This window comes from Anopheles stephensi, chromosome 3 (assembly GCF_013141755.1).
Source record: "Anopheles stephensi strain Indian chromosome 3, UCI_ANSTEP_V1.0, whole genome shotgun sequence".
Taxonomy (NCBI): Eukaryota; Metazoa; Arthropoda; class Insecta; order Diptera; family Culicidae; genus Anopheles; species Anopheles stephensi.
The window spans coordinates 73981523-74000943 of NC_050203.1; the positions used below are offsets into that span (position 1 = coordinate 73981523).

General features: G+C 46.4%; 1 protein-coding gene across 5 annotated transcripts in view; it reads left to right on the plus strand.

The window, feature by feature from the left end:
* The window catches only part of LOC118510714 (protein nubbin-like), a 108668-nt gene extending 89259 nt beyond the window's left edge, over positions 1-19409 (plus strand). For all 5 annotated transcript variants that reach the window (XM_036052915.1, XM_036052913.1, XM_036052917.1 and 2 more), the window contains 5 exons: positions 6896-6943; positions 15531-15628; positions 15711-16043; positions 16429-16982; positions 17063-19409. In XM_036052915.1, the coding sequence (XP_035908808.1) occupies positions 6896-6943; positions 15531-15628; positions 15711-16043; positions 16429-16982; positions 17063-17504 (1475 nt within the window). In that variant the 3' untranslated portion in view covers positions 17505-19409. The remainder of the gene's footprint in view (positions 1-6895; positions 6944-15530; positions 15629-15710; positions 16044-16428; positions 16983-17062) is intronic.
* The last annotated feature ends 12 nt before the right edge of the window (positions 19410-19421 follow it).

A 19421-nucleotide genomic window follows, 5' to 3' on the forward strand; every position in this document is an offset into this window, starting at 1 on the left:
AATTGCGACAAACGGCGAGGAACGTCCGCGGAAGCTTCGTAGGTGCCGTACCGCACACTGTGATATGCTATTGTTACCATCGAACTCGAGCCACCTGAGCGAACCGCAACCGACCGGCGTCGCCAGCATGGTCCTGTCGAAGGTCCGTTCCTGGGCCACGGCACGCGAACAGCGCGACCACCGGGCCGACCGCGAGGACAACAATAATCACTCGGTCAAACGGGAGCTGCTGCGTACGCCGTCCCCCACCCAACGATGTAAGTGTTGCCCGTGCCCAACCAAAGTACCGAAAGTCGTCGGTCGTCACAGCCGTGACACATTTCCTCATTAGTGACTTCAGTGCCGATGACTTGACGTACGATAAGCGCCAGCACAGAGAGCGAGAGAGAACGTGCCGATAAGGTGCTTCCGCCGATATCGATAGCACCGGTCGTCCGATTGTGGCGGCAGGGTTGTAGTAGAAGCGCAGCTTGAGGCAGAACAGAGTTAGAAAACTAAACAGTGCGATAAAATCCCACCTTTATGGGAGCAGATTATGAAACTGCTGTGGCTTGGAGTGGCCAGCCAGTGTGCGGCCTAGTTTGTTAATCGGAATATAAGAGAGTTAAAATAATCGAGTGGTGTTTGTTGACACATGCAGCAATCGAATGCAAATAATATGTCATGTGAGCGAGCCAGAGTGGGAGATTAGAGCATGATTAGATGGGCTAGATTTGAATGTGTTTATAGCAAGTGTTAGCGGTGGTGCTTTGTCCGGGGTTTGAAAAGGGGTTCTTGTTCTTTAGCAGTAGACACTTGTTTGTACACTCGAGTACTCATTGCACCGAGGCCTTGAAGTGAGCCTGACTGGTACACTAAATGAGCAAGCTCATGGGGTCTGATGTACCCTACGATTATTATCATTATTCTTGTGTTTAAATTAAGGTAAAGAGTCTTTTCTTTTTTTAAAACAATGTACTAAAAATAGAAAGAGCTAGAGGCTTACACTCATAAGCCAACTCGCTTAAGCTATTTCGCATTGTAGCTCAATGATAAAGCACAGTCGCGTACTTTATTCTGGTGAGCTCTCCAACTAGACCGACTGAGTTCTGAAGCTTTTCAATTATTTATAGACGCTTTGGGTCTTGGAAACCTCATTCGCCTTTAGAGTTCTTAAGCTATTTCTGAATATTTAGTTGGTTGACTTGATTTAGAAGGCCGTATGTCTCCATGCACAAGATGCATCTTCTTGTGGAAATTAGGACTTAAAGGGGTCGACAAATAGGGGTGCATTTTACCTACTGACGTCACGAATTTTAGGTACCAGTTCAGAATTCACCTTACCGAAGAGAGCAAGTTGCTGACAGAAGGTTTAAGAACCTTACTGGCAATCTTTCCAGGAGGGGTTAACCTACCAGCTGTAACCTCTGGAAGCCTCTGTTAATAAGCTATTTAAGGACCAATATGAGGGACGAACCAGAAAGAGTGGACTTTAATTTATTGAATACGATATGCCTTTTTAAGAGGAACCTCACTTTTTTTTAGGGTTGGAGTTGAAATTTCTAGTCAAGATCAGATGCCTTAAGCTTAATAATTTTATGGCTAAATTTTCTGTCCAAAATTAAGGACTTTATGCATTATAAATGAGACGATTTTGTAGATCGCCATAGACGATCCCTGAAGCTATTAAAATTATAACCAGAGTTACCGCTACGCTAGACATATTACCAAGATGATTTCCATTCATCCTTCTTAATGATTGAACATTTAATCCCCAGTAAAAAAAATCCCTGTACAATCAAGAGCACTTGGTTAAACAAATTTCTCATGAGTATCATCATTATTCCTTTCGTCTATCCAGCAATTATTTTTTTCCGACCAAAAACCCAAAAAAGAAGAAGACGAAAAAAAGCCAGATTTCCTGCTCTACATACCATTCTTCTTAAAATTTATCGTCCTCAACGGAACACAATGCGGCGGGCAGACACCGTTCCACCTTTACGCTATTAATTGTCGAACGTGCACGGGAGACAACTGACAATCGATTACCGATCAATGCAAACGCAAATAATGCAGTTTTTGCTTGAGCCAAGAAAAAGGAAGCTTATACTCCGGGGGACACATATATGCGTAACCTTTCCAGCTTTTGGTTCTTTTTTTTTTTTGTTGCTTCACTTCAATTCCTCTAATGTCGTCTATTGCATTCGTCGCTCGCATCGAAATGGCGCGGCAGTGCATGTCGGTCGGCCTTGGAGCGCACCGCTCGAAAGCTGTACCGAAATCAATAGCTTTTCGTTCTTCTTTTCTGCGCTTGGGTAGGTGTACCCAAGGTGTTGAGGCAGGAGAGGAAAAAAAAACAGGCCCGAAGAAGGTTGAATGTTTTATTATTTTCGGGGTTCGGTGCTGCTTTTGGAGCGACATGAAAAATCGTTCCCTAGTCCTAGGAGCTTCCTGTTTCGATTGCACTTTAGGCTCACCTTCGCCAAACCTGGGCAGCACAGGTAAAGCGGGCCCGACACAAGCATTTCACACAAAAAAAAACCAAAGGCCTCATGTCCTTACTCGGCATGTTTTTTTTTTCTTTTGGCCAAGGACTCACCTGCAGGCGTTCTCCCACAATTTTCCATGCCAGAGCCGTTCGAAAAAAAAAACCGTTCGAGCGAGGTGATGTTTTGCTAGGCAAATTTGCTCGCCATCCCAGGAATCGAGATTGATCGATCGGGGGCTTTTCAACTCGCAAGCGCGATCACCTCGTCGTTCGTGGAGATCGCTATCGCATCAGGAACATGATTTTTTACTTCAGCCGTTTTTTTTTGTTCCTTCTTTGGTCCTTCCTTCTGCATCCATCTAATTTCCCGTCTGATCGGGAATACATTTTCCCAATAATTTGCCCAACACGGAGAAGAAAGGATGAAATTTCATCCACTTCAGATTTCCCTTTCGTTAATCCTTTTCCTTCACCGATGACGATGACTCCGCTCTCGCTCTCTCTCTCCTATTGACGCAGGAGATCTTCACCGAGATCCTTATCTGCGTCCGAAATTGCTTGCTCTCGATCAAGGAAACTATTTCCTGTGCGTTATGAGCGTCACAGGTACCTTTCCTTCGACAAGTTGCAGCGAGATTTTTGGGAACCCTTTTCTTTCCCCTTTTTTCCCTTTTCGATCTACTCGATCGCTCGTTGAGGATCAACAAAAGCAACACAAACAGAACTGAGCACGTTTCGATTTCGCAAATGTGAATTTTTGCTTGCAGTTTGCATTTTGAGGTGCCAGCCGCCGGTGCCAACCTGCATCACCGGTAATCGGTGCGTGCAGGTGGAAAAGAAGAAGAAAAAAACAAACAGGGAAGCAGGGCACAACAGCACCCCGCCAGCCAATTGTTTAAAAAACCGTTTGGCCACTACCAACCACCACCCTCCCCCCGGTTCGGTGCATCATTAGCAGTGCAGCGTGCAAAACGGCAAAAACCCATTAATTAATTATTATTCACTTTATTTTAATTATAATAATTACGACCAGTGCTCGAGGATCCTCCACCCATGAGACGGGGGGGTGAGAAAGCCCCTCTCAAGGGGCTCACTTGAGCTTCGCGGTTTGCGAAGCGCATTAAAAGGATTATTGAAGCGCCTAATTGCAGTCAAAAAGAATTACATACAAATGAGCAAAAAAGCCTCAACCCGGGGCGGGAGCGAGGGGGCTCTCGGTGGGGCAAAAATTTGCTTACCAAGCTTCGGTGCATTCGCCCGGCGCAACGGCTGCACTTCGGTCTGGTGGGGAGGCTATACGCGAGTGCGTGCACATATGCATAGCGAGCGTGGTGGAAAACGGCAACTACGGTGAGGAAAAGCGCTAACTATTTGCGTTTGAAACACACACACACACACACTGATCGGTTCGTCCTCGTTGAAGGGATTTCTCACCTTTCTTTGTGCGGGCAAATTGCGGCGGGAATGGCATGACTCCGTGTGTAACGGAGTACGTCATCAGGCGTATTTGCAAGAGCCTCTTCTACAGTCAATTATCCACTCAAAAGTGTGTGTCTGTTCGGGGCGCGGTGTTGGGTGGTTTAGTGCGGCTTAGCGAAGAAATGGCATAAATCGTGGCTGATTAATGGGGGGGGCAATATCGTCGCAAATCATTACCAAACGCGCGCTTATTTTAGAACTCTAATTGGGCCATCCATTTTCTTTTGCTTCTCAAGGACTCGAAGAAGACTGACCATAAGAACTAAGCGCCAACTCCCGAGATATCGCTCTCGGTTGTTGAAGTTGGGAGTTATTTTTAACTTCGTCATTTTTTGAACAACCAACAAAGTAAATATTTCATCTCGTCTTCCCCCTTACAAAAAACCCCCCTTCTACCCCCTCTCATCCCCATCCCCATTGACGATGGCAATTAATTAAATTTGGCTAATGAGGCAAACATGGGTCCGCGGGTTAACGCAAATCGCACCTCGGCCTGCGCCAAATGGCCGTTGCTATAATTGGGCTAGATATTCCTTAAAGTAAAGGGGTGGGAAATCGCCTGTCCATTATTGTACGCCCGAGAAGGAAGCCATCATGCAAAGCGTATCAGCATCGTTCTCGGTTTCGGTGTGGGGCAGATTAGAACCGGCAATGAGCACGCTTGCTAAATTAAATGCTTCTTGATGTGGACACACACACACAAACACACACACAGGGCCAAAGTGTCCAGCGGTCGGTGTCCATCCATCCGTCAAACTCATTTCCAATGTAAATGTGCAGCTCATTAGGGGGCCGGCCACCGGAGCGGTGGAACTATATTTGGCACAAAGCTAGGCAAATAAAACGGCTGGCAGGAAAATGGCTGGGTCCCACAGGAGAAAAAAAAACAGTGAGACGCAAAGACGCAAAGAACCAGTTGCACCTTGCCGGCTGTGCGAATGAGGTCCCCGGGTCCGGTGGTCTCATTTAACGCTTATCGTGTAGACACCGCACGCATCGTACGGATGCACCTGGCCGACACCGCGGGTTGGAGGAAAGTCGGGGCCAGAAAGGTTTCAAAATCACATGCTTATTTGCATAAACAAAAGGCTAGGCAGACCGCCCGTTGCCCGTAGGAGATCCGATGCCAAAAGATCGACCGAAGCCACCTAAGGAAAATCGGTCGTCCGGGGCAACGGGGTCCGTTTTTCTTTCTCCGTCAGCTCCTACGGTAAATATTCAAATGGCAAACGGTCTAAAGAAAAGGTGGAAAAGCGGTTAGGGACTCGTACACGGCCGTTTTGGATAAATAAATTATCGGCCACAGAGTGTGTGTGCTAGAGAGAGAGAGAGAGAGAGAGAGAGAGAGAGAGAGTTGCGAGAGCGTTTAATGATTTTTTTCTCTGTCACTGCCATTTTGTGCAAACACAGAAGGGCCAGTAATGTGCGTATAACTGATGCGCTTTTTTGTTGTAAAAAAAAACTCTGCACAACACAGAGCGACAGAGTTCCCACTGCCGTGACTTTGCATAAACAGTAGCACAACGGGTCCTCCTCACAAATGGTCCTCACGAGTCCTCGGCGACATTGATGCTGGTTGGCTGGGTTGCTGGCTTTTGAAAGCATTAGCTAGAATTATACGGCTGTAATGGGATTCACAATGAAAAAAAAACGGGCAATTCGTTTTTTTAACCTTCCGAATTCCAAACTGTCCCTTATCGAGACTGTTTTTTTACCGGCGCCTGGGACACCTCCCATACATTTCCCTACTTGGAAAGGATAATTAATTAAACTTTAATCCATCGTTCGGACGGTTCGATCCCTTCGATTTATGCAACGCACACACACACAGATGGTGCCCTTAACGAGCGTAGGGTCAAAAGGTGTCCGGGTGCCACGAATTTGTCATGCCGCTTAACGCGTTTCCCCCTACCCCTCCTCAGCAAAACCGCACATCACAATTTGCATAAAAATATTTGGACGTATCGCCAACTCAAGCCATCGCAAGCCAACCATCGGGAAGGGGGAAAAAGTGAAGTCGAATGACCCTCTGGCTGGACACAGCAGGAGCAACCGTGGCAAAAGGGCGACAGTATCCTCGCAATTATTTATTAGGGGATGATGGTGGTGATGATGCGACCGGCTCCGAACGGTCCGAACTTTAAAATCCCTCTGGGAACAATAACGCACCAGACCTGAGATCCCCGGGCAAAGCCTATAAAATATCGATGGACACGTCGCCGAGGCAGCGTAGTAAGATGGCCCGGTTTCCATCCACGCCGTATAAATAATAGCGCCCTAATACTGTCACCAGTGGACACAAGAAAAGCGATTGCAGATGGTACGATGCTGCGCCGAGAGAGATCGCACCGGTTGTCCACCTTCGCACCGTGTGTTTTTCCTTTTCTTTTTTTGTTTTTGGGTGCGTGTTTGTTGGTCCTCCCTCAAGAATCCTCTGCTGCTGCTGCTGCTGTTGCTGGGGTAATTCAACACTTCTTCGTCCGAAGTTTGCTGGTGTTGTGTTCCGTTCAATTCTTTTATGCGTGCGTGCGTCCTTCGCCAGGAGTGTCCTGCCCTCACATTAGGCCCTCTTCATTTGGATATAGTGGATAAAAAAGGAAAAAGCAAAAGGGAAAAGCAAATCGAACTGGCGAAGATGCTGGAGATGAAAATATATTGACATGTGCACACTATAAGCTAAGCTAAGGGAGTGTGCGGTTGTCCACCACAGTCCCCTCGATTTAATTTATTGCAATAGCAAAGTTCCTGCAAAACGCGCCGAGTGAATAATTCACGAGCCCCCGAATGCCCGAAATAATGTTCATAAAAGTTGGTTGGGCTGTAAACGAAGCAAACAAAAAAAAACAAGCAACGAGGACATGGTCTATTTTATACACCTTCCTGCTTATATGAAGTCTTTACCCTATTTTAATATTCTCGTTCGATTTTATTTTTTTTTTTCATTTCCAGATCTAAGCATAAAAACACCAAAATCACCATCTCCGCCCCGTTCGCATGGTAAGTAGCGTAGGTAGGAAGGATCGTTATTGATCGTCGTTTTTTGTCGTCGTGCCCCCTCCCGCATCAAACGGTTGCGCGTGCCCAAAATTACTTACGCAAACGAGGCGGAGTTGAGAGTTCGCCGTTTGCCAGTGCGGCGAACGAATCAATTGATTCCCTTTCCGAACCCCTTTTTTTCATTAGCCTAATCTGTCTTTCGCGAAGGGTTTTTACCCCTTTTTTCTAACGCATCGAGAAAAAAAAAGCAGTAAGGGATCGTCGATTGGCACACGACCAAGATTATCTCTCGACTTCATTAGCATCATCATACCCGCGTGTGTGTGTGTGTGTGTAAGGACATTACGCACCGGAAGGATATATACATAAAGGAAATAGAGACGAGCAGCGAGTTTGATATCACGCTTGAAGATCGATTCGATCCTTTTCCTGTGATGATGATGTTAATATCCCGGCCCTTCCCGGCACGAGTCTACGAGTCCCCCTACCAACAAAAAAAAGGACTCAACGGTCCTGACATCGCCAGCAGAAGCGTCTGAAGATGATGGGTGAATTAGCGATTAAAACTTAAACCTCTACGAACGTAGAAGAGGAACGCTCTCTGTTGTCCTCAGGCCTAACTTTGAGGAGCTAGGCATAGCATCCCAAGCTTGACTCGTGCCCAACCTTTCCGTCTTGTCGCACCGCACTCGAACCACCTCAGGAATCAAGATTTATTTTCTCACTTAGTTAATAGTTTTACGATCCTTGGTTCGCTGTCAACCTACCTACCAGGACAGGACAAGGAAAGACATCCGTGGCAGACAAAGGTTTGTTATCCTTGGGCCATGTCCCGCAGTAAATCGAAAGTTTTTCCCGCGTGCCAACAGGAAGGACCGAGCAACAACAAAAAAAAAGGGTTCAGCGTCGTAATCTTTGACTTTTGCCGGCTCTCTCTCTCTCTCTCTCTCTCTCTCTCTCTCACTCTCCGTCGAGGACTAGTATTGGGGTTTGACATTTAACGCACCGGATCTACCTGAGCACAACCCAACACCAAAAAAAAAAGGACGCGTGCCTAAACAAAAGCCACAAGAAGTATGGTATGTTTACCATCCCGTGGACGTGTAGTTTTTAAAAAGAAGGGATTTCTCCTCGAAGAGGATTTGCCCTGGTTTCACCTGTTCAGCAGATGGTACGACTCCTTTCTGACGCTCTGGTAATCGTTTTGTTTAACAATGACAATATCTCGCCCAACATAACAACATCGGGCCTTTCCCCCTTCCCCCTTTCTATTGCAACGAGATTATTAATTAAATATTTAAATAATCGTTCCTCCCTTGCTCAATTATTCACCACCTGTTGGTGTTCCAACCCCCCCTAAAAGGTGCGATCGCACCACGATCAGGTAATAAAGTGCACTAGTTTAATGCGATTGAAGTGGTGATAATCGAGAAGCAAAAAACCCGGGCCCAGCGAATGAATTTTTAAAGTGTTTGCCATTATTGCTCCCGAGAAGGGTTAATTTATCCTTCCATAGCCATAAGGACAACTTCATTTAACCCATATCCTTACCAAGCTTAAAAACCCCGTCTTTTTTTTTTTGTTGGCACGCACTTTATTTACATCGCAGATCATCCCTTCGCTCCCTAACAAGCGCAAGGGTCACGCATTAAATATGCATTTATTCATTAGTATCCCTTTAACCCCTTTTTTATTAGCGGTGTGGCTCTCGAAAGAAAGGGTGCTGCGACGATGCTGCGCAATTCGTCCTTGCCGGTCTATGGTGTCGCGCTCCGTATCAAAATATTTAAATTTCAACCCCTCTCTATTGTTGAAAGGGTGTACCGCAGCGGGCACACTTGTTGAAGGGTAATTAGCCTAATCAAACAGCTACTCGTCGCCCGTTTTTTTTTTTTAAATCGAGGGTTACCAGAAGGGTGGCCATTTTGCTTGTAATGATGTAATGACAGGGTTGAACGGAGTGGGGTTCCTTTTTCTAACAATGAAAGGAGTGTGTAATTTGAATATCCCGAACCAATCGCGGGTCGTGATTTTCACCGGTGCAATTCACATCACTCGAGTTTGCTCACACACACTCACAGGCGGCACATTTATGTCTTTTCGCAGCTCCGGAGGAAAATGGTGAGCCACCATTTTGATTCTTTGATTCACGCAGCCCCGCCGTCTGCTTCCTGTTGGCGCGCTGGCGTGTAATTTAATTGCAATAAAAAACAAAAAACGGCGCGTTTTAATTGAAATTTCAAAATCACGACTTTGGTTGCCCCTGCTGCAATCCCGGGATGATTTGATAGCTTCCTTCGGGTTTTGCTCCTCTTGCAAATGATACCCTTTGGTTTTACTCCTCCGGCGAGCGTCTGATAGTGATGCGGTAATGATTTTCGCGATGCTTCCGAACGCACGAACTTCTGCGGGGAAAGGTTGCATAAATTGGCAATAAAATGTAAAGAAACCCCTGACCGCGGGAGAACCCCTGACTCCGCAAAACAAAAAACCGCATTAAAACGTTCTGGGAAACAAGAGTATCGCCCTGTTGGCCAACGTAAGCGGCGGTAGCAATAAAAGGGTCCATCCGTCATCATCGCGTCGAGTCGTGGAACTCTTCCACGACGTGCGCGTCCGTTGTAATAATTGTAATTACAATAAAACATGGAGATCATCATTTCTCTTCATTATATTTGAGCGGCGATTTTATGCGACCGGCGGTTCCAATGTTCCAATTAGCAAATTTGCTTTCTTGTTTGTGTGTGTGAGAAGCGTTCCAGAACGGTTGTCCCGAACTTCCCAAAATCCCGGCAACACACACACACACACTGCGACACCCAATTTCGAGTTGGAAAAACGGCGTGAAAAATTTTTCCTCAGGGGCATTGAAAATGCTTCGCCCCTAGGCAACAGGAATCCCCCGGAAACCACAACTCTATTGGTTGGTCTATACGTTCATTGGACCGTGAAAAATGTAAAATTCCCATTTTCTCATCCTTGAAATGGGATAAAAAATACACGCAGCACCCTCGCTCGGGAAGAGTGAGAAAAAATTTAAATTTTTCACGTGCCATCCGGGAAAGGATCAAATGAACATCGCCCGGAGTCCCCTGTGGTGAAATAGGATTATGCTTGTAGAGGGTGTTCGAGCGCACACATACACCAATCAAACACACATTCCGTGGTCAAGTTTAAAGAAAATTAATGGGATTTTTGGTAGAGCCAACCACCGATTCTTCGGGCACGTGATTGCACCCATCTGTGGACTCCGTAACTCCGTTCGTGAAAGATCAATCCACAGTGGCCGAATAAAAGGGTCAATCGCTGGAGAAAAAGGGGGTTGATTTTTGCATCCCTTTTGGCCTTCCGTTTAAGGGTAGCAGCTGCTGGCAAGAATTCGCACCACCACTACTGGCCACTGTCCAGCTACCAGGGGGAGTTCGACCGAACAGCCACCGTTTGCATACCAATACCGGTGCTACGGTGGGAAGGAAAGAAAATTTAAATCTTTTCACACTTCGTACAATACAATTTTATGGCTCACTGCACATATGGGGTCCTCGGTCCGCTCCCCGGACCACGGAGTCGACTCACGAGTCACGAGGAACCCACTTTGATTGCCCACTTCTCGGGCGGTGAGTTTATTATTCAAAATTTATGCAAAAAGAAAATTCACTGACCGGCTCTCTCTCTCTCTTTGCTCTCCTGCACCGGTCAGCAGGATTTGTGTTAGAAAACTGTCGGAAGAACCACGAAAAGCTCGGTGTGATGAATATCAATGAGAGCGTGGTGCAGCTCTTTTGCTGGCCATGGCAAAAATCAATGCTGCAATAAAAATTCATACTTCCGATATCAAATATTCATCATCACCTTGATGCTGGTGGATAGCCGGGCTGGCCACTGGCTACTGATGGTGGTTTTTTTCTTTTTTTGCATACACATTTCACCTTCATCATCGGCTCAAGCGAGCTTTATTTGCTTTTATAACAATGTGGACAGGGTGGGCGCCACAGTAGGGAAGCTGGGGAAAACGTCCGGTCAACCGTTGCATAATAAATGATATGCGTTTTTGTTTTTCTAGTTTTCGGGGAAAACCCCTTTGGTGAGGTGAAGGCCCTGATTGGGTAGGCAAATGATCTCTTGCAAGCTTGTAGATTAAAGAGGACGATGGTTACGGCAAAGACACTTGAAACGTGGCTGTAAAATTGAACTCATACAAGAGGATTTCATTATAAGCTATAAGGTATGTTCACATAACGCGAGAGATTTGATTCAGTTATTCCACAGTAAGAGATTTGATTCGCGGAAGGATTGTAAAGGGTATCCTCTATGAATCATAACATATATCATATGAATCATAATTGATGACTGGGAATTAATATAGCTCTTGAAGGACTTAGATCAGACTAAACAGTTGCCAGAATAATTTGATTCTTTCTTTTGGGAAAAAGAGCTATTTTTCGCATTTTAATAACGGCACGACTACTAACTCTTTTGCCTATTCATTTACTCTTTTAAGATTTGAATCAATTTGAATCGTTATACAGCTATGTTGATCAGTAAGTCTACTACTAGGAAGCTAAAATCAGAGATTTTAATGTAGAATCCTTGAGTATTTGTAGTTCTGCTTAGTCACATGTTTTGAGCATTGAATCACTATATAAGATTCATTTATCTGAGCTACTAGTAGCCCTTCTACTTACTTAATCATTCTCTTAGCTTTCTAATCGCTTTATTGAGATTCAAATCACTGTTCGAGATTGCTATGGCGACTAGTAGCTCGTTTGCCTATTTAGCCACTCTATTAGGATTCGAGCCACAGCTTAGAGCTCATTGTGCTGCGATGAATAGTAACTCTTTAAATGAATCATTCACTCTTTTAGGATTCAAATCTCTATGGCATCTACTAACTTGTTGTCTTTGTTGTTCTGCCCTAGTGACAACTACTAGCTCTTCTATTGATTCATTCACTCTTTAGAGATTCAAATCTTTATGCTGTCTACCAACTCTTTTGATTAATTTTTACCATTTTCCTTTTTGTTTTATTTACTTAGCCTTTTTATGATAATCTGATCGCCTGGATAGAGTTGATTCCTCACTGGTAGTTAGGTACTCTTTTACTGAGTAACTGACTATAAACTCATTAACCTTTTCATATTGGATTCGAATCACTTTTAAGTATTTTTAATGTATTCAATAGGAACAGCCTGGCCTTATTGTAGTTTAACAAAAAAGCAATGACCAAACTCATGCTTCCTTCAATCGTTCATTTCTTAAGTAAGATTCAACTCACTCACTGATTTTTACGTACTACGCACATCATGGTCATCTTCAAGAATGCGAAGAAGCATCTGCATAACATTACCAGATCTTTATCAGAGCCCCCCAATCACGTCGAGACGACGGGAGCAAATCTGCATTACTTAGCTAACCGAGATTGAATTGGAAATCTAGGACTTTGGCCGTTGACCACCACACATTACAAGAAAGCAGAAAAAAGGCCCCCGCCGAGGCGACATGCAAACAGTCGGCGACATTCCGCGACCGGGACGGTCTCCCGGTTCTGGTGGTCCCGATATGGCAAGACCTCCATTTCCAGAACGTGTGGTGAGTGTGGTCCCCGGTACAAAGCATCCCATCTTTGTCAGCACCGCTTATCAGGCACGGCGTCATCAGCCGTTATACCTTCCCGAGCCCATTATGTGTGACGCGCGCGTCACGAACCCAAAACCGGGGGTTGCTTTTTCCTTGAAGAATGGGACAAGCAACAGCTACAAAAGAGAGAGAGAAGAAAATATCAATCATTTCCCATTCGGTACGTTTGAGGAGGATACAAATTTCATGCAATTTGCTGCAGTTTTGTTGCAACTGTGCCTTTTTTTTGCCGTTTACCCCTTTTAATTGTATTTTATAGTTCTTGCGCTTGCCCAAAACGGAGGGTGACGGATTTTTGGGGTGTCATAAATTTTCAAATTTAATTTTCGTCCCACCCTCGTCTAATTGCACCGTATCGGTCCTATCGTGGGGTACGCCATTCGTAGCTATTATAGTGGCAGTAAGATGGTCCCGATCAATCACTTTTCCAGTTCGCTTTTCCGATCCAAGCCAAGTGACGCCGGGTTGCTGACTGCTCACTGCAACCTACAGTTGCGCCATTTCTTTGCCAATCGGTAATCAATTACCCCGCCGATCGCTATCGAACGGGTTGTGCTGCTGCTGCTGGCGTGGTTGTGTTAAACCCATAATTCACGTTTGTAATTTTTAATTTCTATACACCCCGATACTGCTCGATCGGTTTTCGAAGCAATAACAGCCACCGGCAGCCCTTATTCGCTGTTGTTTTGGAAAACGATCGCCGGCGTGCGCAACACCCGGTTCCGATAATTGACAAAACAATACCATTGATTTGTCCGATACACGATGCGTTATCGCAACTGTCAGCCCGGGCCCCGCGGCTTACGAAAGCCATTCAACTTTAAACCCTTCACACTTGAGAGCAAATTTAGGAAAGAAAAGCAAGAGCATAAATCCATAAATCTCGTGAGGATTTGGAAACTACTTGAAACTGATTTTTATTGTAGTTTTTTTTAATTACATAAATCATTATTACACGGCTGTGTTTGGTACTGCGAAGGGGGTGCCGGGTATCGTTTTCTACGGGGTTCGTCGCTTGTGGTCAGTTCTTCGTTAAGTGTGAGGTTAACTTTCTTTTCACGGTTGCACTGTTTTTATGGGTATCGGGCGTACAAGATTCACATTAAGTAATTACTGATTCATTTCGACCGGGGTCATGTTGGTCCGTAAGTTACGCTGAAGTTACAGCAGAAAGCTTAAGACTTCCAGGCAAAATGTGAACCAAATCAGATGAATCAGAGAACAGAGGTGTTCTGAAAGGATTCTTTTCTACGAATCGCTATACAAAGCTAGATTTGTTGTCGAGAAAAATCCAGTGTGAGAACCAGTATTTTCCCAACCAATAGTTTGAAGATCAGTACGGAAGTGTTATCGTATCCAGTTCCAGCTTGAACTCAGAAATCTTCAACTTGAGCTTCAAGTTTCAAGGATGCAATAGAATTCTAATTAGGTTGGCTAGTAAGTTAGTTTACAGAGACTTTGAGTCATTTGTGAAGTCAAAGGGATGGTCCGGTGATCGCGGCGAAAGAATGAAATGACAGGCCGTGATTGTAGTGTCAAGGAAGAAGAGAAGTCTCTTAGAAATTTCAAAAGAGGTCTACGGCTGATAACCTCTCAGTGATCACAGATGTTTCCTTTGACTTCAACCCGGATACCAATAGGTTCAAGTTATAAGGCAGACTTATTGCTCAGCTGCATTTTGTCTAAAACCAATAACGATGAACGGTTGTTCGATCTAATTTTTGAAGTTTGAAGGACTTAAGAAGCCTTAATGAGGCCAAAGAGACCAACGGGGAAAAATCAACATACCTTATGAAACCTCTGATTGATCTCTGGACGTTCTGGCTCAATCACCTGATCTTCAGTAGAGACGAGCTTATATCCTAATCATGAGTTTAGTTTTTTAATTCTACAAGAAAGAAAGGAAACCCTCTAAGCTGCTTGCGGGAATAAAAAAAAAGTCGAAGGGCAATTTCTGATTTGGAAATCCCGGTGTACAATTCTGGCCACCATCACCAATATGACCTACTTCTGCAGCAAGAATGTACCTAAAAACTTCTTCTTCTCTTCACTGACCTACAGCAACGGTGCCGTTTGGTGGCCGTTATGAAAAGTCATTTCCGAACCAAGCGGCGCATCATCACCCTTGAACTTGGGCCTAACGCGCGCGCTCCGTGTTCTGTGATTGCTGCCGTAATATATTGTTGGCTTGTTACGCCCTTGTTATAATGTGTTTTTTTTTTTCTTCTACTATCGCACTGTTTTACCCCTTCATTTTGGAAAATAAAAATCACACATAGCAAGCGAGCGAAGAGCGAACGGAGAGAATGTGATTGAATCTCCCTCCCTTCCCGTAGGGTGTCTTCCTTTTGTTAAGGGGTTGCACAAAAGGGGTGTCGATCGAAACCCGTTACCCCTACCAGCAGGACAAAAAAAAAATGCATTTCGTTCCACACACTGGCGCACCAAAAAGAAAAAGGGGACATATTTTCCAACATGTCGCAACGGTCTCTCGGATTGGTCCGCACACAACGCCGGGAGTGCTGCAGCAATCCGAATGTACAAATGTTTTGATTTTCCCAAAATACTAACCCTCGTTTTTTAACAAGAAAGAAGTCTTGTATGGAGCACCGATGTTTCCTCCCAACAATAGCTCGTGTCCTTGACAAGTCTTAACAACACTTCGGTTAGCCGTTACCTGTGCTTAGGCTCGTTGCATTCGAGCGTCTTAATGATGCAATTTGGAACCCCTGGTTTTGTGTGCAACAGCAGCAAGCTTATCCTTATCCTCTTGAAGTGACTTTCTTCACGGCTGTGAATGGGCTTTATCAAAGGCTCGTGCGCCGGAGGTGTCCTTAAGTGTGCTCCCTTTCCTATTTTGTAGAAGTAAAAACTAGGTCATTAACCAGTAAATGGGTTGTTAATGGTGTTGTTGCTCTCTCTCTCTCTCTCTCCTTACCCCCCGATACAGACGACATCGACAGCGATCGTGACGATGGCAGTGACCGCGAGAACCTCAGCAGCCCCATTCCAAACGAGCGTCCGGAACGAACCACGCCACTCAATCTTGTAAGTACTGTACGCGGGGCTTTGTATCTTCACCTGAACACCTTAAATAACGCTCTCCAACTCTCTTCACTCCAACCGCCAGATTACGGACTCGTCACGAAGGACCCCATCGCCACCAGCATCCAGTGCTGTTCCGGGCGGAGGTCTTGGCGTTGCCCTCGCCGCCCTTCAGAACCATCTCCCGCTAAGCTCGCTGTTCCTTCAGAACCAACTCGGTCTGGGTGGACTGGCCGGCCTTTCGGGGCAGGACATCGGAATGCTGCAGCAAGCGCTCCAAGCTCAGCAAGCATCCCTCCAGCAGCAGCTCCAACAGTACATGCTGCTCCAGGTGCAGGGCAGCGCTGTCGGTGCGAACGAGAATGCTACTGCGGCGGCCACCGCCCAGGCCGCTGCATCGTTCCTCATGCAAAACCAGGTACGTATCACCAAACTCTCTTATCAGAAGTCTTGAGAAGCAACAGTGAGAGTATGGAATTTCTAGAGCCGATTTGTACCTTGTTCTCTCGTTAATGCTTCCGCGTCCGGGGGTTCAGCTTAATCTCAACTTTCCCACCCAAAGCGCTGGCAGTGATTGTACGCCCAGCAGCAAACCAATGCCGAATGGTAATACTGCTGCTGCTGCTGCTGCTGCTATCATCAGCGAGGGACAGAGCGCGTCTGCTCGAACATCGATGCAGGTCACTTCACACAGCTTCGTCGTTTTTTTTTTCTGCATGGCTTTTCCTTTTCAAGAATCGACTCCAGGCCAATCCCACAACGCCTCTAAAACGACTCCCCTTTCTTCTCCCGCTCTCCAACAGGTCCAGCAAGCGGTCGCCCAACTTCAAGCACTGCAGAAACAGCAACAGCTGAAGCCTACCAGCTCCACACCAACGCCGGGCGCCACCGCCACCAGCTCCCCACTGCACAGTCCATCCGGCAGCCCGGGACTGCATCACCATTCGACGCAAACGGGCGCCATGCTAGGCGCGAGCCAAACAACACCTCCCAACGTGAGTCAGATGAATGTGGGTGGCATCCTGACACCGTCCACGCCCGGCTCGGGTGCCCACACACCTCAGCTCCAGAAACATTCGGCCGCCCCCCGCGCGCTGGAACCATCGCCCGAAGAGACGACCGATCTGGAGGAGCTGGAACAGTTCGCGAAGACGTTCAAGCAGCGAAGGATAAAGCTGGGCTTTACGCAGGGTGACGTGGGGCTGGCGATGGGCAAGCTGTACGGGAACGATTTCTCCCAGACGACCATCTCCCGGTTCGAGGCGCTAAACCTGAGCTTCAAGAACATGTGCAAGCTAAAGCCGCTGCTGCAGAAGTGGCTCGAGGACGCGGACAGCAGCATCTCCAACCCTGGCGGGTAAGTGAATATATCTAGTCTTGAATCTCCACTAGTGTCACTAATCGCGCTCCCATTTCCCTCTGTCCCCCCCTTCACAGGCGCATCTTCAGCCCGGCCGCCCTCTCCAACACGATGGCCACCCCGGAAACGATGGGCCGACGGCGCAAGAAGCGCACCTCGATCGAAACCTCCGTCCGGGTTGCGCTGGAAAAGGCGTTCCTCGTCAACTGCAAACCCACCAGCGAAGAGATCTCCACCCTGGCGGACAACCTCTGCATGGAGAAGGAGGTGGTGCGGGTGTGGTTCTGTAACCGGCGGCAGAAGGAAAAGCGGATAAACCCACCGAACGGTATGGACAGCCCGACGCATTCGTCCGCCAGCGGGGAACTGTTTCCCGCCAGTCTCGTCCCAGGCCTATCCTCACCTTCGTCCGTGTCCGGTGGCGGTGGCGGTGGTGGTACCGGTGGAGGACACCACTACGCACCGCACCTTCACCATCCGCACCATCCGGCGCACACCGGTAGCATCAAGCAGGAATGACCGGTTGGCCGGGTGGTCGGTGGGCACGGTTGGTCCTCACCCGATGGGATGACAGAGCAACGGTCGGACCACGAGATGGTGGTGAGCTACCTTCACTAGGCGGTCGTGGATGAGCGCAGGGAAAAGGATGATGATTTCAGCTCCGAAGAAAGAAAAACTCCGGACGTTCAACGAGGTTTCGCGGGCGTTCAACATATCACACAGCCACAGCTGGCGGCCGTAATCTCCGGTCGCGACGACAACGGTGATGGGCCGAATGGGTCAGTCGAGAGAGCGAGCGAGTGAGTGAGTGAGTGCTAGAGCTAATATAGTCACAATGAGATATAAAAAAAACAAACCCCCCATGCGTAATATACATTGCTATCGTAGTTTGATGTAGTTCGATAAGAGATGTAAGCGAGCCGAGTCAGTGTATACCAGGGACGAAAAGCACTCTTCTATCCGGGTTGTCGCAATGCTTGTGAAGGACGGGATTGAAGTTGACGAGGACCTTCTCATCAGACTTTCTTACATCCCGCATTCTCAACCATTGGAGGGCGGCCCTTCAAGAAGATCAACCGAAGATGTAAATACAGAAGCACAAGAAGCAGGCTAAATGCAGTCTTTCCCCGAATTATAGTTTCTCCTTCCCCGTATCCCCCGGCATAATGGCGCACTGTAGAGTTTGATTCCTTTTTTTTTGGTTCGTACTAAAATCACACTCAAAAATAAACATTCCCAAGCGGACGAATGATCGGAGGAGGAGCAGACTATCCAAAGAAATGCTTAGATATATTAGCTAAAAACCGGACTCTGTATGACTCGGGGGGGGGGGGGGGGGGAGCAAGGATTCATGTACCCTAGAGTGTGTGAGTGTGCGTGCGTGTGTTTAATTGTCGTCCGTCGTCGTCGCTAGAAAGAGGCTCTTGTTACGAGGTTAGGGAGAAGCTGCGCCGACACAGGACACAACCGAAACCTCCTCCCTCAGTCTGCGTGTGCGTGTGTCTTCCATGAAGCTGCTGGCAAACACCCCGATTCCCTTTCCCTGTCCTTCATTTAATCCCCCCCCTCCCTCCCTCAAACTCCAAGAACGGATTAATGTTCCTAACGAGCTAGCAGAGAAGCTGCTGCACAGAATGGGTACGCAAATCGATAGGCGATAGATAGCGGGTAGGCAAGAGAAGTAAAATGCGTTATAGAAATCAATATCTAAGATAAATACTAAGTGGGTCCTAAGTCGGTCGGCGTGGAAAATCTTCAACCGTATCACACCCGATGTGCGATACGGATGACTCATTTTCCTGCGCGAAGGGTACTCCCTCCCCCGATAGTAGATCGATCGTAACTTCATCGAGCAACGAATGATCCTCCCCAACCTGTCCTTCCTCTGGGGGTAGATTCAAAACCTCGAAAAAGGTCGGAGCGGTTGTAGGAGCTATTTAATTTGTTAATTAATTACTTAGTTAGTGAACACGGAGCACGGTGCTGCGATATAGCAATTTTGCGTTCTGCGACGTTTTTGCGTTTTGTTTGGCTTTGATTTTTGTTTTCGTCCTTTTGTTTCGTTTTCTGCTTCACCAAAAAAAAAAGGGAAAGAGAATTTTCCGTTTTCTTTTTACTTTTTTTCTTTTCTGTACTAAATTTGCATAACCTATTTTGTGGTTGCGTGTGGTTTTTTGGTTTTTATGTGTTTTTTTTTTTCGTTTCTTTCCGTTTTTCACACACGCATGGTTCATTCAGAAAGGGCGAATTAACTTAAAGGTAGTAAAATTTTGTGCTAATTACTAAATGGAACAGTAAAAGCAGCCAATGTAAATAGTTAACCAACAAAGAGGGAATCGAAGCAAAAGAAACACAACAGATAAATAGCTACAGAGGAAGTGTAAAACAAAGAAAAACAAGCGGAAGAAGAAAGTAAATAAGGAAGAAAGAAAGTAA